This window comes from Myxine glutinosa, chromosome 1 (assembly GCF_964187855.1).
Source record: "Myxine glutinosa chromosome 1, kmMyxGlut1.1, whole genome shotgun sequence".
Taxonomy (NCBI): Eukaryota; Metazoa; Chordata; class Myxini; order Myxiniformes; family Myxinidae; genus Myxine; species Myxine glutinosa.
In genome coordinates, this window is record NC_136261.1 from 338,753,930 (window position 1) to 338,778,161 (window position 24,232).

The following is a 24,232-nucleotide window of genomic DNA, read 5'->3' on the forward strand; positions in this document are numbered from 1 at the left end:
CATAAATGCAAATTTTGCATGTGGAAAAAGTAAGTACACCCCTACATTTATCACTTCTTCAAATACCTAAAATTAGAATCAGGAATATCAGCTCAGGTGCAAATGATTAGAACATCGTTAGAGAGGATCTTGGAGGAACCTGTCTTATTTAAACCTCAGATATTTCGTTTGGTTTGCTCTTTGTTGTTGAAGTGTGCGGCGTCACCATGCCTAAATCAAAAGAGCTCTCTGAGGCCTTCAGAAAGAAGGTTAAGGATGCCTACGAGTCTGGGAAGGGATTCAAAAAGATCTCCAAACAATTTGAAATCAATCATTCGACTGTCCGGAAGATCATCTACAAGTGGAGAAGATTCCAAACAACTGCCAACTTGTTCAGGCCAGGCCGCCCCAGCAAGTTCAGCCCGAGAGCAGACCGCAAGATGCTGAAAGAAGTCTCTAAGAACCCCAGAATGTAATCACGGGACCTACAGGTAGCTCTTGCCACTGTTGATGTCAAAGTGCACGAGTCTACCATTAGAAAGAGGCTGCACAAATTTGATCTACATGGGAGGTGTGCCAGGAGGAAACCTTTGCTGTCCAGAAAGAACATCAGGCCAAGACTAAAGTTTGCCAATGAACATCGAGGCAAAGACCAGCACTTCTGGAACAATGTGCTCTGGACAGATGAGTCAACGGTAGAGCTATTTGGCCACAGTACCAGAAGACATGTTTGGCGAAAACCAAAGCCAGCATTTGACCACAAGAACCTGATACCAACTGTAAAGTATGGTGGTGGAAATATTATGGTTTGGGGCAGCTTTGATGCATCAGGGCCTGGGCACCTCACCATCATATAATCCACTATGAATTCTTCATTGTACCAGAGGATGCTTGAGGATAATGTCAGGCCCTCTGTCGGAAAGTTGAAGCTCAACCGAAGGTGGACCTTGCAACATGACAATGACTCTAAACATACCAGTAAATCCACCAAGGAATGGCTGAAAACAAAGAAATGGAGGGTTCTGGAATGGCCAAGTCAAAGCCCGGATCTAAATCCCATCGAGATGTTGTGGGGGGATTTGAAATGAGCTGTGCATGCAAGAACCTGGTGTTGGGCTAGCGGCTAGGGTGCCGGCTTAGGATCCTAGGATCCTGGGTTCGAAACCCGGTCGATCGCTGAATTAACGCCAGGGGGGTTGACTCAGCCTGTCATCCTTCCGAGGTCGGCTAATTGAGTACCAGTTCACTGGTAATTCCCTGCTTGTCGTTAAAGGCGGCAAAAAGGGTTGGCGTCAGGAAGGGCATCCGGCCGTAAAACATTGCTTCAAAAAGGGGACCGAAAAACAACAACTACCACGGTTCCCGAAAAAGGCCATCCCCCGCTTGCAGGGAAAAATGGCCTCTAAAGGTGGTTTTTTTTTTTTTTTTTGTGCATGCAAGAAACCCCTCAAACATCGCACAGCTGAAAGAATTCTGCATGGAGGAGTGGGCAAAAATTTCTCCCAGTCGATGTCAGAGACTGGTAGACAGTTATAAGAAACGTCTACTTGAGGTTGTTTCTGCCAAAGGGGGCAACACCACCTATTGGAGCCAAGGGTGTACTTACTTTTTCCACATGCGAAATTTGCATTTATGTTTATTTAAATTATACAATGGACTACAAAATGTAAATGTTTCATGATATTTGTTATATTATATCACCTTTATCTATCAATATTGTTGAAATGAAGATCAAATAGCTGTATGCTGAAATATGTTGAAAAAATCAAAACTTTACATGGGGTGTACTTACTTTTTCACGTGACTGTAGAAGAAGATATTTGCCTGTTCCCATAATTTCCGACCACTTTATATCCAAATCCTCATTACCATTTCTAACAAAGCTTTTGGTGGTCTGTCTGTTTCATGAAAGGTTAAGTAATGAATGGAGATAAGGAATAATGGAAAGTGATCATGGTCATTCATTTCCAGTTGAAAACAGTTTTAAATTTCAGCTTCTATATTTTCAGCAAATAATTGGAGTGCTGATTCAGCAATTTCATTTGTTCGTTCATTTGGAGCATGTGGCTGTGGGTTTTCATTATTTTTCGCAGGGGCACAGCGATACCATTGATTCAGTGCACCTGCAGGTTCGAGGAATTTGGCCAGGTTACCGGCAAAAGCTCACCTTACTCTTTGTGAAGGACAATGTGGAATCTTTATTGTCCACCAACTAATGCCAGCAGACGGGCCGCACAGTCCTTCATGCCCATCAGAAGGACAGCACACACAATGATGCCAAATCAGTCTGAGATTGTAAGCAATGGTATTGTCTTGACTGAAGTGTCCAACACCAATAAATCAACCTATTAATGCCCAACTCTCTCCCCCTCAATCAATGTCTTGCTATTAATTGATATATTGATTGTTCTGGACAGGATGGCCTAAAGGTATGCACATGTGCATCTAAGCGGTCTAGCCTGGGTTTAAATCCCGACCCAGGGACAAACTGTCAATGCGTGTGCAGGGCGATTCGTCAATGTGTGTGCCGTCCCTCAGATGCACGTTAAATGGGTGTCCCATCTGCCCACATTCATTGTTGGACGTTAAGAATCCCACGGTGTCTTTTGCGAAGAGTAGGCGATCTATTGCCAGCCAAATTAAAAATCCCTGCCCTAGACAGCAGAAGACATGGCATAAGCGGCACAGCTGCACCCTCAGCCAATGATGCCACCCTGCAGCCTTGTACTGCATACGAACATAGGAACGAGCAAAGGATCGATTGATCGATTATTTTATATGCTGTTTATCAATGTGTACTAGGCACAGCTGTGTGTAGTCATAGGATGCAAAATACTTCTCAATATGGTGACAAATATTTACAAAACTCTTGGTAGTTTGAACCGACTCCGGCGGTGTCATCCAAATGACTTGAAAAATGGTATGTGCTGCTTCCTTGCTTGACGCTTAGCATTTAAAAAGCATAGAGCAAAGACAAACAACCATATGTTGGCAACCATTGCACAGGCTTGATGGGCCTAATGGCCTGCTCTTGCATTGAAGTTCCTTGTAAATATGCCAGATTTGTAACACTTGGTATGTATGCATTACTCCCATGCACTCAAAACCAGAGCACAATAACATTGTTTCAGATACCGTCTAACTTTTCAATCCCAGCCCACTACCAAAACCCACAATCCGTATATCATTCATTCCCTCCCCTGCACTACCCTTTTCACATACCTAAAAAATGGTCGGTGAAGCAAAAGCTTGAAGACGAAAGGGGATGAAATCTAATTTGGAAGAAAGATCAGAGTATATTATTAAATAATTGAGGAGTCATTTACATGATACTTTTTGTCCTAAAGACATAAAATGCAAGTTGCCAAATAATAACAGCAACATTAACCAATCATTACTGTAAGAAGCATCAATAATAATAATAAAATAAAGCACCTCACCTACAAAGATCATACTAAAATGATGTCATCCAACTAAATACCAGACAATGTAGCATTGACAAACTTCACTCATGACACATTTATCCATCGATATCTATCTGCCCTAGTAGATATATTGGAGCTATGGCATACTTGTGTACGTATGTGTCATATACTCCCCCCGAGAGGATCTGAACTAGGAAGCTGAAACTTTCTGGGATTAATGAGGGCACCCTGATGTTGTACCTGTGCAAAGTTTAGTTTGATCCATTAAGTTTGAAATTAATCTCTTTCCACCCATCTTGGGATTTTCTTCCTTTGAAGATGCATAGGGCTGCCAAAGTTTTCCTGGGCTTGTGGGCCAAACCCTGGACGGGTCGCCACTCCAACACAGGATACTCGAATGGCCCATTTCCCCCAGAAAGCTGGTACTCATTTTTGCCGACTTCGGGAGGATGACAAGCTGAGTCAACCCACCTGGTGTTGATCAACATCATGACAGGGACTCAAACTCAAGACCCTAAGATCTTAAGCCAGCCAGCTTAACCGTTAAGTCAACACCAGGCTTTCTTCATTTGAAGGGTGAAAGGGAGGGGGGGGAGTGGGGAGACAGGGGGAAGGGGGGAGGGGGTGGAAGAGGGGGAGAGGAGGGAGGGGGGGGAGAGGGGGGAGAGGAGGGAGGGGGGGGGGAGGGGGAGGAGGGGGGAGGGGGGGTGGGGAGGAAGGGGAGAGGGGGTGCAATTGGAATTATCGGAGCTATATAATAATGATGTATTATACTCGTATACGCACAGAGTAGGTGCGCATGTTTTTGCTTCATGTACGCAAACAAATAGTGTGTGCGTGATACTTATGGCCGACTAACGCTGCACTCATTCCACCAGACAACATGTCTAAAATCACGATTTTTCTCTGATAGTCATATTGTCATAACCTTATGGATGTCTTCACTCCATGACCACTTGGAGAGGCTTGACATTCATGTGCCATGCTGTGTTTAAGCGTACAGGATTCGGGTAAATAAGAGAGTTAAAAATCTCCTGGGCAAAAGCTCACTCGACTGCGGCGCTATGTAGACTCAAAATGGCACGGGAGATAGAGGATGGCGCGAGACATCACCACTGCACATGCTGTGGTCACAGCGCCACATTAAAACCCGCATATAATCAAGTTTTGTGCACACTCAGGAAATAAGTGTGGCGTTTATTCCCACGCACATAAACGAATCCGCATTGTGAAGACCGCATTGGACGAGGGTTTATTCTCATTGGATGAGGGTTTATTCGCATTGGACGAGACGACGTTGCACGAGGTTACTGTACCTGCAATTCTGCAATCACCGTCACTATTTAGTTTAACGGTCTGAAGTTTTAACGTAAAGTTACAAGCGAGGAGACTCAGCTTTTGGATGACCCCCGTCATGTACTCACATTTATGGATGCAAACATTATGTTGCTCTTCAGTCTCATAATGGTTTCTGAAAATTCCAAGCCAAGAAAAATGAGGCAATGGATGGTTGTTATAAATCTCTGCCATTGTTTTGTTTTCACCCCTGTCGGTGTCTGTCTGTGAACGGGATACCTCAAAAAGTTGTGGATGGATTTGGACAAAACTTGGTGGAGAGGTTGTGTGTGTGACAAGACCAACTCGATTCGATTTTGGTGAAGATCTGAATATGGATTCGCATACGAGAGTTATTAAATTTTTCACATGGGTCTCACTATATGCCATGATCTTTCCTGGGAAAACGACATTTCCAAGCTGGCCTCCAAAGCCAGTCGCCGTCTGGGATTACTCCGTCATGCAAAGTCCTTTCTGGGCACTTCTGAGCTTCTCACCACATACAAAGCTTTCATCCGCAGCTCAATGGAATACTGCTCTCCCCTCTAGGCTGGTTCTCCTGCCTCACACCTAGCTCAGCTTCACGCGGTTGAAACCAAAGCATTCAGAATCATTGGAATCTCCAGCGATGAAGCTGATTCTGAGGGCCTCTCTCTCTCTCTCTCTCTCTCTCTCTCTCTCTCTCTCTCTCTCTCTCTCTCTCTCTCTCTCTCTCTCTCTCACCACAGGCACGTTGGTGGTCTTTCTGTCTTCCACAGACTCCTCTCCGGCCTTGCTCCCTCTGCTCTGTCTGTGCTGTCCCCCAAATATTCCTACAGGTCGCACAAGATCTGCCTGCAACCCTCTTATGGTGAAACTGCCAAAATCAAGACTCTCTGATCACCTTCACTCCTTCATTCCTCTTTTCTCCCGCCTCTGGAACAAAAACTCCGACACTCTCTTCAATCCCACTCCTCCCTCCAGGTCTTTAAAACAGCTGTTCACCACCATCTCTTACCTTCCCCCATCCAAAATCTTGATCTTTTCTACCCCCGTTAAAACATCCCCAAATCCACCTCTTTCAATCCCCATTTTATTTCCTGAAATTCCTAGTAGTGTTCATTTGCTTTATACCGTGTATCCCTCCCTCCTCCCCCAGCCTTCCCCCTTCCACAAATCTACCCACCGACCTCCCTGTTCTCTACTGTTGTTGTGCTTGCGTGCTTCCCTCTCCTCCCCCCCCCCCCCGCCTCTTGACTCCCGCTCCCTTCATTGCATGTTTTATGTGTCTGTGCATGTTTTCATGTTCAATGTGTTGGCTCTTACATGAGCCTCGATTCTGTATACAAAAAAAATAGAAAAAGTGATTCTTCCTTCACCATTGAAAGATCGGGCTAAAAGCGATATATAACATATACTTTTAAAAGTTGTGGACAAGCTATGACTAAACTTGGTGGATGAGTTCTTTAGTCGACAAGAACAAGGCGATTCAATTTTGGTTCAGGTCTGAATCCAAATTCGGCCTATCAGTGGGATGCAAAACAAACTGTCGAGTCTGGCGAAGGTATGCGCTGCTTTACCAAGTTCCGTTCTCGTTAATTATGCAATTCATCTTGAAAACATCTCAAATGGTCATGGCTACATTAGGGTGGTCCAAAAATGCCAAAAAAAATCACTTTTTTATCTGGATTTTGATGCTCTATTGGATTATTGTTAGAAATGGTCTAAATCATTCACCCAAAAAATATTTTGCATCTGAGTCATCTATAAACTCATACACACTCAACATATAAATTTGTCATTTTGGTCAATTTTAATGAAAATCGTCCATGTTGAGAGGCTTACAAAGACTTTAGAAATATTTTTTTCCTAAATAATGTCATTGATGGTACATACCCCTGTGAAGTCCTCATGGTCGAAACAGGAGTCAGACATGTATGAACAATGAACATGTTTCAAACATGTTTCAAGCATTGTCAAACATGTTTCGACCATGATGATTTCACACTCACAGGCGCATGCAAAAAGTCATTAACCACAAAATGGCTTAGTACAATAGTGCATGTACTTTTTCCACCGAGGTTGCTATTGGATTGTTCTCATTTAGCAAAATTTGGTGAAAAACGCCATATTTCAATTGAAGTGTGTATAAGTTTCTAGATGGAATTGAGCGAAAATATTTGGTGGGTGAATGTTTTAGACCATTTCTAACAATAATCCAGTAGAGCATCAAAATCGGAGAGATCGATGTTTTTTGGACCACCCTAGGCTACATACAAATAACATTCAATAGACCAATGAAAACATTTCTTCCTCATAATGCATACATAGCTCGTAGCACAACTCATAAAACAAATCTTACTCGTAATGCATGCACAGCAATCGTTTCAAAATAAGGTGCGAGTTATAGTTTAAAAAATGAAAATGAACATATTAAAACAACAAATTACCTGGAAAGGAAGATTCGCCACACACACATCAAAGTAAGGCAAGTCTGCTCGCAAAACATTTCCGACAGCAACATCGAGCCGTGATGCAAGTGGACTGCGCACATTGACCGGAAGGCATTGCAGTTAACTATGTCGACTTATCATTTCAGTTTTTCACACATTATGCAGTTTAGTTCCTTTTGTCTACAACTTGAATTTGTCAACATCACAGCGAGTGCGACGCGACGCATTATGGTGCAACACAAAACAACATAAAAACACACAACAGACACGTTAACACGCATTGCCCCAACGCACGTTCCCTGTACACGCTTCCGTAGCTCTGCCACAAGCCGAGAATCAACTTCACAAGCGACCACCTGCATCCCAGCACATAAACAAAACAATCGATTGCTGCTATTAGGAAACACATTGCAACAAATGTCGTTATCATAAAGGGTACTTTTGATGGAAAATCCCATGAAAAGAACAAACCTAAACCCGATATAATTAAGTGAAAATCATAATCGGACTAAAATTCAAGAATGTGTCTGTTTGTGGAATGTTTCTGTTTGTTTGACTTTTATACACTGCTAAACCGCTTGACAGAACGAGCTGAAAACTGGTGGTTAAATGCTCGCTGGGTGCATGGGAAGGTTTTAGCCGTTATATAATGTATAAAAAATAGTCCTGGGGTTTAGCATGGTGGAGGACCCTAATTATATCTCTGAGATTGTATGGTATAGCGCTGCTTGGTGAGAGAGAGAGGGTAGTACAAATCACTCTTCAAAAAAATAAATAATAAAATAATAAAACAACACCAACTCTGGGGAAATTATCCCATCCATAACCCTCCTTTTCATCCACCTGCACTTCCCTCCTCCTCACCCACCTGCTCCCTTCCCCACTCCCACTCCCCCTCCCATCTGTCCTCCTCCTCCCTCATCCACCTGCTCCTCCTCCCTCATCCACCTGCTCCTCCTTCCTCACCCCCCATCCACCTGCTCCTCCTCCCTCATCCACCTGCTCCTCCTCCCTCATCCACCTGCTCCTCCTCCCTCATCCACCTGCTCCTCCTCCATAATCCCTCATCCACCTGCTCCTACTCCTCCCTCATCTAGTTGCTGCTCCTACTCCTCCTCCTCCTCCCTCATCCAGCTGCTGCTCCTCCTCCTCCTCTTCCTCCCTCATCCAGCTGCTGCTCCTCCTCCTCCCTCATCCAGCTGCTGCTCCTCCTCCTCCTCCTCCCTCATCCAGCTGCTGCTCCTCCTCCTCCTCCTCCTCCTCCTCCCTCATCCAGCTGCTGCTCCTCCTCCTCCCTCATCCACCTGCTCCTCCTCTCTCTCCCAACTGCTTCAATCCTACTCCCTCCTCCTCACTTACCTGCTACTCCTTCCTACCCACCTCCTCCTCAATTACCTGCTACTCCTTCCTACCACCTCCTCACGCTGTCTGCCTAAATCCTGAAACTATAATCTTACCATTAACATTTTACTCTTACCTTCTTGCATTTCTCCAACAGCTTCACCGTCAGATTTCCAGTCCCAGGACCAACTTCCAACACCGTGTCTGTTGACCGCAGGCCAGCCTGTCAGTCAAAAACAGGTCAATAAAAGCCTTTCCAGTTCACGACAACAAAGTAGTTCAAATGTAATGTCGGAACATTACAGTTTACGTGTTACCTTTTCTACAATGCTGTTGACAATCAAGGGATTTTTCAAGATGTGCTGTCCTGCTGATTTATTGAATGTAATCCCTGGAAAAAGCACAAAACAAAAAACGCACACATCTTTACACAAAATCAGATTCCAGAAAAACTCTTGGTCAGGTAACCATTTAGTAAAGTTTTTTAAAAAGGAAAATTTAGAAGCATCAATGCTCAAGTAGGGCCTTCTGGAGGATTGTTAAGGAAGTAGATGGGGAAAAGGAGGTTTGCCAGACGGTCCTTTCAGGGAGAGATAGTGAGAGTGTGGGATTTTCCAGGATTGAAAGACATATTCCAAGTGTTTGACAAGCCTGTGATTTCTTAGTACAACATAGTAGTACAACAGGGAACTTGAATGGCATACGATAATGAACACAGCGTGATCTCAAATCCAAGGGAACACTGCATATTCACCATCCTATCAACAAATGTCCCTGTCCCTGTACTCGGACTTGTCAACATCTTCGCTTCACTTGATATTCCTTTCTCTCCCACCTTTTTCTTTATCTGTTCATTGTTATTTACTTGCTTATTTAAACTTCACAACAGTAGTTCCAGGAGAAAACCTATTAATTGCAGGACATATTAGTTACTATAAAGGAAAGCAAACCTTTATGGTGTCGTAATATGGGGATGAATAGGTGTGAGGGGACAAAGGTATTTATATAATCAGTCATATTGAGTACTATCACCTTTGCACACTTGCATTGGAAACAAGGACAGTGTGTCTGTTTAGCTCAACGTTTAACAATGAAAGATAGTCTCACATTATGACATGTGTACGTGTGCGTGAGGGTCTCCGTGTGCATGAGGGTCTCCATGTGCATGAGGGTCTCCGGGTGTGTGTGTGAGGGTCTCTGGGTGTGTGTGTGTGAGGGTCTCCGGGTGTGTGTGTGTGTGAGGGTCTCTGGGTGTGTGAGTGTGAGGGTCTCCGGGTGTGTGTGTGAGGGTCTCCACATAGTACATGTGATGTGTGTGTCGCGCTTCATTATAAAGGGTTCCTGCTATCGTAGAATAAACAAGACCGAAAGTCGTGTGCGTGAGGGTCTCCGTGTGTGTGTGTGTGAGGGTCTCCGGGTGTGTGTGTGTGAGGGTCTCCGGGTGTGTGAGTGCGAGGGTCTCCGGGTGTGTGTGTGAGGGTCTCCACATAGTACATGTGATGTGTGTGTCGCGCTTCATTATAAAGGGTTCCCGCTATCGTAGAATAAACAAGACCGAAAGTCGTGTGCGTGAGGGTCTCCGTGTGCATGAGGGTCTCCAACAGCGGCGTAGCCGGGCTTGTAAAGTATTATAAACCACAAACACACGTATGATTAGCTTTTTAAACAGTCGCTAATGCTGCTTATAACATTAAACAAAGAAATTTGGAGGAATCCCGACATACGTGAGATAAGTTTTACTTACAGAACTGAGGGAAGATCTACTGTAATCTATATACCCCACGAGGGTTGGATTAATAACATGCTATCAAAAAACCGAGGCCAATTCCTTACTTCCACGGTTGTTAGTACCGTACATCGCTTATCATCGATTCATGAACCATACACCGCTTCAATCCATCAAATTTGTATTCACGACATTGGGATTAAATTGTTATGGTCATATTTAATATATTGTTATTACTATTACGAAACCGATATTACTGAAACGATACACTAGTGTATTAAGAAACCTGGGCTTAATTTGTCCGAAGCGGCCCAGAGGTGAAGCATAACGCCAAAGGCCTATACCTACAGTATTGTTGGAAGAGACGTAACGCCGATGCTTTCGATATGTGATGATCATTTTAACAATCGGTTGGTTTGTGTTTCACACTGAATGAAAAACGTCAAGGTAGAGCATGGCGATTGTGATATATGACAGGTTCGACGATATGTTCGGCATGAACGACATTGGAATCAAAATGGTTGTGTGGAGAGTTAGCCGCCGTACCGCCGTAATGACATCAGATGTAATCACATCACCCTGTCATGTGACCAGATACTCAGCTCTGATTGGTCTACGTTTCAGGGGACATACATACAGACGGACAAACACTGTTCTAGACGGCTTTGCCCTATGGGCTACGCTGTAAAAATGGTTCGATTGAATCCTTGTGTTCGTGTTTCATTCATCTTATATCCTCATTGACACACAGATAGACATGGTACATGTTTGTGAAGTACAACATGCTATCTTTTGATTAAATCCGTCAGACAAACGACAGGTATGCACGCCGAGTACTTCCTATTGGGGAAGAGGGTGAAGATGTCTCCAAAGAGTGAATTACCAATCCCATTTTTCTGTTGATCTTAATTAAGAATAAGATGTGTTTTTGCCTCCTTGCCTGTTTACTTTGCAAGTTTATATTCAGAACAGGTATATTAGGCTTACCTGTAAACCATCCATCACCATGTATTTACAGTCACCTTTACCGTTCCCAAACGAGAGCATCGACTACGACTAGGCCGCGCCGTCACATCACTTCGAACACAACAAAAAGCAGAACTCACCTTGTGAGACAGAGGATCTTATCTTTTCCGCCTTCCTCATTGCTTTTCTCTTCTTCATGGCTAAATAAATTATATTATAGCGACCACAGAGCCAAAGATAAAGTAAACAGGAAACTCAATCCACAAAACCTTGCAAACCCACCATGTGCATATTTTACGACTTCTACGACATTTACGGCAGTGTCGCAAAACACCTTCTCGCACGCTCTGTTACTCTCAACTTGCAAATACACCAGGCGCACATTTACGGCAGTGTCGCAAATACCTTTTCGCAAGCCGAATGTTGACTGGTATTTCATCCAAAAGGTGTTTATTAATTTTTTTTCCCCTTCAATTATAAAACGTAAGAATCGCTGCAAACGTTTATCGTTTTGGTTCAAATCACCGAAACCGGTACAGGAAGAGTAATCAGTAACGCTGTCGATTTTACCGACTTTGGAAAATTCTCACGTCTGGAGCTTGTAATGAAACGTGAGTACACCATGATGGTATATTATAAAATAAATGGATGTATTACTCAGGTGAATCAGGTGAGTTTCCGTTCTCAGGTGAGTTAAACTCGCTAATCCCATTTTGATGTCCCAAAAGATACCGGTAATCCCAATGCTATGTCCCAAAAGGTACCGGTAATCCCAATGCTATGTCCCAAAAGGTACCGGTAATCCCATTGTGATGTCCAAAAAGGTACCGGTAATCCAATTGTGGTGTCCCTAAAAGTACCGGTAATCTCATTGTGATGCTGCTAAAAGTACCGGTAATCCCATTGCGATGTCCCTAAAAGTACCGGTAATCCCATTGTGATGTTCCTGAAGGTATGAGTAATCCCATTGTGATGTCCGTAAAGGTACAGGTAATCCCATTGTGATGTCCCTAAAGGTACAGGTAATCCCATTGTGATGTCCCTAAAGGTACAGGTAATCCCATTGTCATGGCCCTAAAAGTACCGGTAATCCCATTGTGATGTTCCTGAAGGTATGAGTAATCCCATTGTGATGTCCGTAAAGGTACAGGTAATCCCATTGTGATGTCCCTAAAGGTACAGGTAATCCCATTGTGATGTCCCTAAAGGTCCCGTTAATCCCATTGTCATGGCCCTAAAAGTACCGTTAATCCCCTTGTCACGTCCCTAAACGTACCGGTAATCCCATTGTGATGTCACTAAAGGTCCCGTTAATCCCATTGTCATGGCCCTAAAAGTACCGTTAATCCCATTGTGATGCCCCTAAAAGTACCGTTAATCCCATTGTCATGCCCCAAAACGTACCGGTAATCCCATTGTGATGCCCCTAAACGTACCGGTAATCCCATTGTGATGCCCCTAAACGTACCGGTAATCCCATTGTGATGCCCCGAAAAGTACCGTTAATCCCATTGTGATGTCCCTAAAGGTACCGGTAATCCCATTGCGATGTCCCTAAAAGTACCGGTAATCCCATTGTGATGTTCCTGAAGGTATGAGTAATCCCATTGTGATGTCCCTAAAGGTACAGGTAATCCCATTGTGATGTCCATAAAGGTACAGGTAATCCCATTTAGATGTCCCTAAAAGTAACGGTAATCCCATTGTGATGTCCCTAAAAGTACCGGTAATCCCATTGTGATGTCCCTAAAAGTACCGGTAAGCCGTATGTGTCCAGATCTAGATAGCTCAGATGGCAAAACACTGCCATGGTTCACCAGAGGACCTGGGTTCGATTCCCAGTCTGGGCACGTAATGTTTCCCACATACATCGATTGGCTATTTATAATCCTGTTCATTTGGATAATTGCGTGACTACGCCCCCAATGGTATCCATTATAGCGGACATTGACATGGATATCCTCCCCTTTGGGGAAGACACCCTCGTGAGCAGGCCATTGTTGCTCCTATGGTTGATAGTGAGTGGCCCTGAAGCAGTAACGGAAAGAGAGTGGCATTCTATATGTGGGAAAAGTACGTGTTTGGTCAGTGGTCACCCAGATAGCTCATATATATCGTGGCATATATATACAGTGCATTCAGAAAGTATTCAGACCCCTTCACTTTTTTCACATTTTGTTATGTTGCAGCCTTATGCTGAAATCGTTTAATTTCATTTTTTCCCTCATCAATCTACACTCAATACCCCATAATGACAAAGAGAAAACAGGACTTTAGAAAGTTATGCAAATTTATTTAAAATAAAAAACTGAAATATCACATTGACCTAAGTATTCAGACCCTTTCCTTTGACACTTTAGCTCAGGTGCCTCCCATTTCTCTTGATCATCTTTGAGATGTTTCTACACCTTGATTGGAGTCCACCTGTGGTAAATTTAATTGATTGGACATGATTTGGAAAGGCACACACCTGTCTATATGACAAGGAGGTCTCACAGCCAATAATGCATATCAGAGCAAAAACCAAGCCATGAGGTCGAAGGAACTGCCTGCAGAGCTCAGAGACAGGATTGTGTCGAGGCACAGATCTGGAGAAGCCTACAAAAAAATGTCTACTGCATTGAAGGTTCCCAAGAGCACAGTGGCCTCCATAATTCTTAAATGGAAGAAGTTTGGAACAACCAGGACTCTTCCAAGAGCTGGCAGTGGCCGCCCGACCAAACTGAGCAATCGGGGGAGAAGGGCCTTGGTAAGAGAGGTTGACCAAGAACCCGATGGTCCCTCTGGCTGAGCTCCAGAGATCCTGTGTGGAGATGGGAGAAACTTCCAGAAGGACAACCATCACTGCAACACTCCACCGATCTGGGCTTTATGGCAGAGTGGCCAGACGGAAGCCTCTCCTCAGTGAAAGACACATGAAAGCCCTCTTGGAGTTTGCAAAAAAGCACCAAAAGGGCTTTCAGACTGAGAGAAACAAGATTCTGTGGGCAAGAAACAAGATTCTTCACACATAGTTTTGGCCATGTCGGGTGTATATATATATTGTAACGATTTTGAGAAGTGTGTAACGGTTTTTTGAGAAGTGTAACAATTTTGGAGGAAGTGTAACGAATGTGAAAACGTTACAATGTGAACGTTACAAACGTACGGTACCACCCTGTTAATGTAAATAATGGTCGCAGTCAGCGTCCTAGTTAATTGCATGGAATATACACGCAGGTCACGATATATCTTTTAAATAGTGTATTTCCTTATTCCATGTAGGCTAAGTATGTGTTTTCCCACTAGATTGACTTTGCATTGTATCAAACAAAATAAGCGTAGGCCCTTCCAATTTCCCCAAAACCTCCCTTCCATTTGCCTTCCGCATTTTGGTCGGTTTTTCTCTTCAACCACCATTGGCCACGAGGTAAGGTTGGAGAAGAAAGGTGTGTCTCCACCTCGTCAGAAGAGGGAAGGAGTGAACCGGCCCTAACAGCCAATCAACACCGCGGTGAGTGACCCGGTAGGCGTGCCCTCGGAGTCGGCGGCTTGATTTCGCCCGAGGTGATAAAAGCGCCTGCAGGGGACTGCTTAGAGATGAGCTGATGACTAGAGATGAGCTGGAGCCTGGAGATGACCCTGGGAGAGGAGCAAAGAGGCTGCACCAAAGAGAGGCGGTGAGATGCGAAACGCTCCAAGCCAAAGAGGAGAGGTACTCGGAAAGGAAACCAGCTTTGGAGAGACGCGCTGAAAGGAGGGAGACGGCTCCACCAGGAAGAAGAGGAGCAGGTGTGCCGAGCCAGCGCGTGACGTCTACAGCAGCGGATACGCGACGGAGGATTTTCCCGCCAAAAACCGCGAGGAATTGAGAGCTGCTACCTCCGGCCTGGCCTCCCTCTCCAGCAATCTACCTCAAGCCCTACCTGCCTGCAATATCCCCCCGTGTAAGTGTGAACGTCGTCTGTCCTACTCGTTGTCTTGGGGTTAAGTAAAAATGAATAGGGTAAGTTAAGGATTCGCTGTGTCACTGTTTCTTCCATCCTTTGCTGGTGTGCGTATAATAAATCTGTTCTTCCTCCGTATTCTTCTTCTTCTTTTTCATTCTCTTGCGATCGCTTTAGAGATTTCCCGATTGAATATCCGTGGGGCGATCTGGTCAACGTCGGGTGAAATCGGGTTTTAATCGGGGAGTAACTGTTCGGACGCGGTTAAATACACCACCGCTCGGTCAATATAACATCTAAAAGCCGCGTCTGCAACAATATATATATATATATATATATATATATATATATATATATATATATATATATATATAGATAGATATATATTGTTGTGGATATGAGAATGTTTTTTTTATTTTGTTGTTGTGGTAAAATGTTGTTGTAAAAGGTTGTTGTAAAATATCACCCCTCCTCCCTCCGTTTGTGGTTGTATAAAGGTCAAAGGGCGTTTCCGTAGTTAGTCCATAAAACATACATGCAGGACACGATATATCCTTTCTTTTGACAGTTATATCCTTATTATGTGTATTAGCGTAAGGCTGTGTCTTCCATTAATTGAAATACTCCATTGCACCAGTGAAAGAGATAGATTCCCTTCCATTCCCCCCTTTCCGTCAATTGCAATTCGAAGCGCCTTCCGCATTTTGGTCGGTTTTTCCCTCCAATAACCGCCATTGACCACGAGGCTCGAGTCGGGGAAGGAAGGCGTGTCTCCACCTCGTCATAGAGGGGAGGAGTGAGCCCGCCCCACTCGACCAACCATGAGCCAGGGGTTCGGCTAGAGAGGGCGGAGGAAGAGCGATCGGGGAGGGTCGCAAAGGTTGAGGGGCGGGGGCCTATATAACCCAAGGCAGGGCGTGTCCAAAAGAGAGATGCGTTTTTACAGAGGAGAGCACTGAGCAGAAGACAGAAAGGCCTGGAGTTGGACTTTGAGTTGGTCTGAGTTGGTTGGGAGTCGGTCGTCAAGTGCAGAGTGGTGAAGAGTCAGTCCGTAGAGGTGGTGGTCAAGTGGTTGCGTTGGTTGCGGTGAGGAGTCGGTGGTAAAGAGTGAGGGACCAAGAAAGAGAGAGAAAGAGTCCTGAAGCAAGAGAGGAAGTTGTTGGACTGGGTGGGACTAAGGAAGGAGAGAGAACCCGTCACACCAATCCCCCAAGCTCCGCGTTGGCTCCACCAAGCGTTCAGCTCCACCAAGCTCCGCGTTGGCTCCACCAAGCATTCAGCTCCACCAAGCTCCGCGTTGGCTCCACCAAGCGTTCACCTCCAGCCATCCACCTCCTGCAATTCCCCGCGTGAGTCAGTGTCTTTTGTTTGTTCTGTCCTGGGTTAATTAAGTCTGTATAAGCTAGTATTTTCCCTGTGTCACCTGCGTCTTATGTGCTTGTAAATAAACGTGACTGCTTTCTTTTTGCTTGTGTGTAAATAGTCAATAAATTCAGTCGTATTTCCAAACCTTTCTTTGCCTTCGTTTTCCTCTTTGCATTGCGTCGTTTTCGTCTTTTCCCTCATTGAGCAGCTGGGGTGCGATACGGCCAAAGTCTGGGTGAATCGGGTGAGTTTTGTTAGGTCGCGGTCTTACACCACCGCTCGGTCTATAACATCTAACCGCGATCTATAACAATTGGTGTCGAGGAGTGGAATTCGGACCCGGGACTAAATTTATTAGGCCCAAATTTGTAGTAGAGTCGATTCGGAGCGCGTTTACGCGCTCGAAATTATAAAGCCGAAATTTGTTTGTTGTATAAAAACCCGAATTTTGAAATCGCGCCATGGCTGTTCAAGGCGACGGGATGCCGGTGGGAGAGATAGACGGGGTAGAATCGACCCAGGACCTCGGGGAAATGTATGTGGAGGAAAGGGTGGAGGAGAGTAAAGAAGGTGTGGTTGAGGGTGTATCAGGTGCACAAGATGGCGTCCTCGCGCACATGGTTGTTGCGGCACCAAATTTAGCCACGCCCATGGTCGCGGTAGCCGAACCCGAGATGCCAATGAATTTGGACCTGTTTATGAAACAGATGATGGCCTTTATGGTAAAAACAGACGATAATTTCAAAGGGATGGAAAGCAGGTTGGGAAACCAAATTGAAGCAATAACCAACAGAATGGGTGACCGCATGCAAAAATGTGGGGAGACCATGGATCGCAAGTTGGGCGAAAGGGTCCCAGGGGTGCACGAGGAGGTAACGCGAGTCGAAAAGCGCTGGTTGAGCGAAGCGGAGGAAAGCACGGGTACAATGACGGGGGTAGAAATCGCGACCCGGGGCTTGGAAAAGCCGGCGACCGATGAGGTAGAGGGAATTTTATTAAAGCCAACGGTCGTCGAGGTGAGTACAGAAAAAGCGGAAGTGGGCATTGAAATTGAAGAGATGACGGAGGTAGCCCGGGAATTGCAGGGAGAAATGGATAATGTACAAAGTCTGTGTTCAAATCATGATGAGATGCTCACTAACCAAATAAAAAGTTTGCAGGTGGCAAAGGAGGTGCGGAGACAAGGTACGGAGGTGAGTGGCAATGTATATGATGTGAGGAAAGCTTCAGTCGGCTTGGGGATTGGTTTGGATCCGGGTGTTCGTGAAAGGCCGTTGGTGAAGTGTGTGACAGGACAGGTGTGCGAAAAAAGAGGTGTGCGAGAATGTCCGACCATGGGGTGTGTGAGGAAAAAGTGCACGCCGAGGAGTGAGTGTGCCGTCAGGAGTGAGCCGGTCGAAGCGCGTGTGCGAGGGGGTACATGGAAGCGCGGTGTGGTGAGTGTTACGGAGGAAGTAACGAGAGAGTGTACACCTGTGGTGAGTGTTACGGAGGAAGTAACGAGAGAGTGTACACCTGTGGTGAGTGTTACGGAGGAAGTAACGAGAGAGTGTACACCTGTGGTGAGTGTTACAGAGGATGTAACGAGAAAGTGTACGTCTGTGGTGAGTGTTACGGAGGAAGTAACGAGAGAGTGTACACCTGTGGTGAGTGTTACGGAGGAAGTAACGAGAGAGTGTACACCTGTGGTGAGTGTTACGGAGGAAGTAACGAGAGAGTGTACACCTGTGGTGAGTGTTATGGAGGAAGTAACGAGAGAGTGTACACCTGTGGTGAGTGTTACGGAGGAAGTAACGAGAGAGTGTACACCTGTGGTGAGTGTTACAGAGGATGTAACGAGGAAGTGTACGCCTGTGGTGAGTGTTACAGAGGATGTAACGGGAGGGTGTGCGCGAGAAAGGTGTGTAACGGACGGGTGCATGAGGAAAGAGTGTGCCGTCGGAAGTAAGGGTGAGTGCGCTGTCAAGAGTGGTGGTGAGAGTAGTGAGAGTGACAAGGAGAGTGAGCTGGTTGTGACAGGTGAGCGAGGATGTACACCTGGGATGGAAGGATGCACACCTGGAATGGTAGAGCGTGTGTGGGAAGGCACATTTGAGTTGGTAGTGAGGCACGTGGTTGGGTGTGCGGGTGAGAGCACACCTGTGATCGTCACAAAGGAGGTGACCGAGAAAGGGGCGCGAAGAGGTGTGTTGGTGAGGTGTGCGAGCGACGAATGTGTGCCAAGGTGTTCGGTGGTCAGGTGTGTGACCAAGTCGGTGAGCGGAATGAGTGTACCGAGGTGTGTTAGAGAAGGTACGACCAAGAGCATGGAAACGGCTGCATGTATGAGCACGAAAGGGGTAGCGTATGCTTGTAAGCATCCAGGTGAGGCGTCGACGATAACCGGGTTAAAGGTTAGAACGACTTATAGCCGACTCGGGCCCTCGGTGCGTGCCGGGCTTCGCGTGCCGCGAGAACCAGCGGGGATCCGAACCACGGCGGTTTCGAAAGAACTGCCGTGCGCGATCCACGCTGGGCCTCGCGTGGATCGGCCGCGTCCGGGCTCCACTAGACGGAGCGGGCCGCCCGATAGGAAGGGTCGTCATGGCGACCACTTTCTATTGACACGTGCCGGCAGGTCGAGATCGGGACATTGGATGGCTCCACGCCGAGGTGGTGCGTGGGATCTCGGCCCGGGTAAGCCCCCATCCCTGCCACGAATGCGGGACGTATCCAGCCGCTGGCACAAAAGAACCCGCGTTCATGGCTCGGCTGTACGAAGCCGAGCTTTCGAAGGAAATTGGCGCACCGAGAGGATGTAATAAGTAGACGGGTGATGGTGATAGTGATAGTGATTTAAAACGAAATTTAGAAAAGTGAATAGAATTGGCAGTAAATGGAAAATTTTTGAATTGTTGGATTTGGACGAGCGAAATTGGTAGTGAGATGCCCCGCGGTGGTGGGATGGCAACGCTGTCATCCCTCACAGACGTGGGGGCAAATGCGCAATAGTTTATGGGGTGGCTATGACAAACGAGCCAGGGAGGGCTTGGATAATTGTAGGGATCTAGCGAAGATGACATTAGGTAACGTTAAGGTTAGTTAGTGACTGATACCTGTAGTGGGGACGCAGGTAGATTAGTATGGATGATAATGACGTGGGAGCGCAATCGTTTAAAGGGACGACTGGGAAGCGCAAGTTTCAGAGGGGAGTAGTTAGCTGAGATGATGCCATGTGTGTGAGGATTGAACAGGTGAGAATGGAACAGGTGTGATTGCACAGGTGTGCAACTGAACAGGTGAATGGAGCAGTGTATGAGGAAGTAGTGGTGATTGTGTGTTGTGTTGACCAACTGGTCCAGGAAGAGGAGGAGGGTGCAGGTGGCACCAGGTAGGATTGCACAGGTGTGCAACGACAGGTGAATGAAAGACAGGTGTATGGAATAAATGGTATGGAGTATTGGAATGGATGGTCGTGGAGTGAGTATGGTGGAAATTGTGGAGTGGAGTGGATGGTGCGAAGGTGTGAATGGGGGAAGAGTGGACCCCCATCACGGATACCCGGGGCGGGTAGTGCAAGTGTTAGGTAGAGGGTACAGGTAAATTGTGGTTGGATATTGGCATCTGTGGTGCGGGTGACAGAATGGTATTGTGGATGGGTGCATTAGTGTTGTGGAAATGGCTGGGCGTGTAGCCTGTTAGTGTGTGTAGTTGGTTGGGCACTCCACCACTGTGAGGATGTCGGCCAGGTGAGGCCGCAGGTGGGCTCTGGGAGCCGGTAGAGTTGTGGATGGGGCCCGAGGATCCGGAGGACGGACCCGGGTAGCCCAGTGCCAGAGAGGGCACCGAGTGGGGAGAGCGCCAGAGGGCCTTCCCCAGGTAGTTAGGTTAGGGTAAGGAGCAGGTAAGCTCGGAGGCAACTGCAGTGGTGGAGGTGTGCAGGTGGGTAGACCCACTGGGAGAGGTACACGCCACAGCCCAGAAATTGTGCGAGGGCACCGGGAGATGAATCGGGGGAGTGAGACCCCAAATTGAAAAGCACCACAGTTTGGCCAATGGGAATTGGTTTTTAGAACCCATAGTGTAAGAGGGCCAATGGTTTGGCCGGAGAAAGACCCCGGGTAGTGTAAAGTGTGTTAAAGTCATTTAGAGGATAGTTAGGATGAAGGATCTCCTCGCACCATCTGCATCCACTCACCTGAGGTGACAGGTACCCCGCACCATGCCATGTTTTGTTATTTTTACTGTGCAAATGTTTGGAATGTGAGACGCATCATGACGTGGGTGTGACATTGTGCGTAATTCCATCTCTTCCTCCTTATGAGGATTGATGATGAATTGATGATGGCAAATTTTTGAAGTAGAGGGATTGTGGTGACGAATTTGGTATAGGGGAAATATGGGGAAGACGTGACAGTAGTGACGAATTGGTAATGTGTAGGTTTTGTACATATGGGGTAAGGGCAAGGGTGGGCTAGGTAACAGGGGGGGTGACGTACGGTAGGGACGAGCTTTCTCACTTCGCCCTCCGTACGCATTTCGCCTTGCATTGCCTTATTGATGTGTACCCTTGTGACCTTACCCCTCGCTCAATTGTCTTTCCCCTTTTGTCTCCCACATGACCTGTGCGCCGTTGGGCGCCGAGGGGAGCGTGCGTGGGTCGGCCATTGTGCGCCCGAAATTCCCAGAACCAGCTGTCTGCATCGATGCACCACATTATGGACCACATGCCTGTGGCCGAGCACCACTTATGGACCCCATGGGTTGGGGCATGGCCCCTCTGCTGGAACCGGCCAAGAGGGCCCGAAATCTTGCTGGCGGACCTTGGCCACAGGGCACCGATGCCCCACAGGTGAACCACACAGTCGGCCCTGTGGGCCATAAATAAAAGAAAATAAAAAAGGGACACATTGGGCACACTTTATTGAAAATAGGCCGCCAGTAAGCAAAGCAAAATGAAAATGACAACATCTGGAAGACAAATAATAATCACCAGCAGGGGGAGCCGAAGAGCAAGAGACACCTGCAGGGTTAGGGGTTGTTGATTTTATTTTTATTGAACATTCATTGAACAATGGTGACTGCACCGATTGGTGCTTGGGTGTGTATTGGTGCGTTTTTGGGTGCGTTCATGGTGCGTCGATGCAGAGCAGACTGTCTCCCCCCCAGAAAGAACAATTACAGGTCCTGGGTTAGTTTTGTAAATAAAATTAGCGTCAGTGTAAATAATGCTTCCCACCGTCAGTGTATAGTTTGAAGACCATTCCGCAATTCGGTTAACTGTGGGCGTAAGTCTGTTAGGCAGGGTGCAATGGAGCAGCGGGACACATTTATTTATGTTTTAAAACTGTCGCACTCAGGGTCAGGTTAAAAGTAGAGGGAACTACACCTACGTGCCACACTAAGGTAAAAGTAATAGGCCTGGGACGTGCCTAAGGGGAGGAGGGTGCAGTGTTGTGGATATGAGAATGTTTTTTTTATTTTGTTGTTGTGGTAAAATGTTGTTGTAAAAGGTTGTTGTAAAATATCACCCCTCCTCCCTCCGTTTGTGGTTGTATAAAGGTCAAAGGGCGTTTCCGTAGTTAGTCCATAAAACATACATGCAGGACACGATATATCCTTTCTTTTGACAGTTATATCCTTATTATGTGTATTAGCGTAAGGCTGTGTCTTCCATTAATTGAAATACTCCATTGCACCAGTGAAAGAGATAGATTCCCTTCCATTCCCCCCTTTCCGTCAATTGCAATTCGAAGCGCCTTCCGCATTTTGGTCGGTTTTTCCCTCCAATAACCGCCATTGACCACGAGGCTCGAGTCGGGGAAGGAAGGCGTGTCTCCACCTCGTCATAGAGGGGAGGAGTGAGCCCGCCCCACTCGACCAACCATGAGCCAGGGGTTCGGCTAGAGAGGGCGGAGGAAGAGCGATCGGGGAGGGTCGCAAAGGTTGAGGGGCGGGGGCCTATATAACCCAAGGCAGGGCGTGTCCAAAAGAGAGATGCGTTTTTACAGAGGAGAGCACTGAGCAGAAGACAGAAAGGCCTGGAGTTGGACTTTGAGTTGGTCTGAGTTGGTTGGGAGTCGGTCGTCAAGTGCAGAGTGGTGAAGAGTCAGTCCGTAGAGGTGGTGGTCAAGTGGTTGCGTTGGTTGCGGTGAGGAGTCGGTGGTAAAGAGTGAGGGACCAAGAAAGAGAGAGAAAGAGTCCTGAAGCAAGAGAGGAAGTTGTTGGACTGGGTGGGACTAAGGAAGGAGAGAGAACCCGTCACACCAATCCCCCAAGCTCCGCGTTGGCTCCACCAAGCGTTCAGCTCCACCAAGCTCCGCGTTGGCTCCACCAAGCGTTCAGCTCCACCAAGCTCCGCGTTGGCTCCACCAAGCGTTCACCTCCAGCCATCCACCTCCTGCAATTCCCCGCGTGAGTCAGTGTCTTTTGTTTGTTCTGTCCTGGGTTAATTAAGTCTGTATAAGCTAGTATTTTCCCTGTGTCACCTGCGTCTTATGTGCTTGTAAATAAACGTGACTGCTTTCTTTTTGCTTGTGTGTAAATAGTCAATAAATTCAGTCGTATTTCCAAACCTTTCTTTGCCTTCGTTTTCCTCTTTGCATTGCGTCGTTTTCGTCTTTTCCCTCATTGAGCAGCTGGGGTGCGATACGGCCAAAGTCTGGGTGAATCGGGTGAGTTTTGTTAGGTCGCGGTCTTACACCACCGCTCGGTCTATAACATCTAACCGCGATCTATAACAATATTGTTGCGGATATGGGATTTGGATCCATCCATATCCGCTTGTAAATATTCCCCTATTTCCTCCATACTTCCCAACTATCCCCAATCCCCCATTCCCTAGTCCCATTTCCTGTAAACAACACTCTGTAGACCCGACCTCCCCCTATTTCCCCCATTAAATGTCGCATCCAGGTCCACCGCATCTCACGTAGACAACTATAGGACATCTTGCTAGTTATTCTTAGTCTATGTCAGTTAAGGACTCGTTTCCATTAATTCTGACTCTTCGTTGCACCAGAATGTGATTGTATGGCACTGTTAGGAAGTTTAGGACCTCCCAATACCTCCCCGCAGCTCTTCCTCATGGTACAACAACAACAACAACAACAGCGGCGGCGGCGCGGGGAGTGTGCGTCCTCACTCCGGCTTGGTTGGTAGGGGGTGTTGAAAGGGCACCAAGCCTTTCCAACGAGCCGCCATTGAGCATGTGCTCGACGGGGTTACCACGTAGGGGCTCGCTGTCAGCTCCTCGTCAAGGGCGGAGCCCGGTAACCCCCCGCACCCAATAGAAGCGGCGGACTGATCCCATCTGGGGCGGAGCCAAGCAGCCGAGGGCGTGTCACTCCCCGTTGAGCATGCGCAGGAAGAGGGAGGTGACGTCAGATGCGCCCTGAACTTGAGGAGAGAAGGACGCCACCTCCGAGCGCTGTGACACCTCCCTGCATCTTTTGGACCGAGCTGTATCCTGTCCCTGAGCCAAGGTGCACCTTGTGCTATCGACTGCCTGTCCTTCCCTGCCATCAATCCCTGTGTAAGTCAGTCTTGTCCCGTTTGTCTGTGGTCTGTCGGGGATAAGATAAGACTGTAACTAAGTGCCTATCTCTTCTGTGCTTTACCTCATACCTTGTAATCTACCCTTCTTTTCTCCACCACCAATTATATCCTCCTCCGGAGGTCTTGAGAACTGTACCCCTTGTGTCGTTTCATTTATCCCAGTCGTTGTGTCCTTTCCTTCATTGATTTAGCATAGCGCGA

At 46.7% G+C, this 24,232-nt stretch overlaps 2 protein-coding genes across 7 annotated transcripts in view; one reads left to right on the plus strand and one right to left on the minus strand.

Annotated features, from left to right (window-relative positions):
* Window positions 1-11,622, minus strand: part of DIMT1 (DIM1 rRNA methyltransferase and ribosome maturation factor) — a 75,878-nt gene extending 64,256 nt beyond the window's left edge. Inside the window, exons 1-6 of one of the 2 annotated variants that reach the window (XR_010981521.2) lie at window positions 11,345-11,584; window positions 8,830-8,903; window positions 8,649-8,735; window positions 7,466-7,527; window positions 7,169-7,262; window positions 3,202-3,251 (exon numbers count right to left, since the gene is read on the minus strand). Coding sequence is in view for 1 of the 2 variants with exons in the window: in XM_068097942.2 (XP_067954043.1) it covers window positions 3,202-3,251; window positions 7,169-7,262; window positions 7,466-7,527; window positions 8,649-8,735; window positions 8,830-8,903; window positions 11,345-11,402 (425 nt within the window). In the remaining variant the exon portion in view is untranslated. Of the gene's footprint in view, window positions 1-3,201; window positions 3,252-7,168; window positions 7,263-7,465; window positions 7,528-8,648; window positions 8,736-8,829; window positions 8,904-11,344 lie in introns of both variants that reach the window. The other variant, XM_068097942.2, reaches the window with a different exon arrangement.
* Window positions 11,576-24,232, plus strand: part of GGCX (gamma-glutamyl carboxylase) — a 74,881-nt gene continuing 62,224 nt past the window's right edge. For 2 of the 5 annotated variants that reach the window (XM_068097875.2, XM_068097884.2), the window contains exon 1: window positions 11,596-11,815. The gene's annotated coding sequence lies outside the window, so the exon portion shown is untranslated. Of the gene's footprint in view, window positions 11,816-24,232 lie in introns of all 5 variants that reach the window. The other 3 variants (XM_078769820.1, XM_068097870.2, XM_078769821.1) reach the window with 3 other exon arrangements.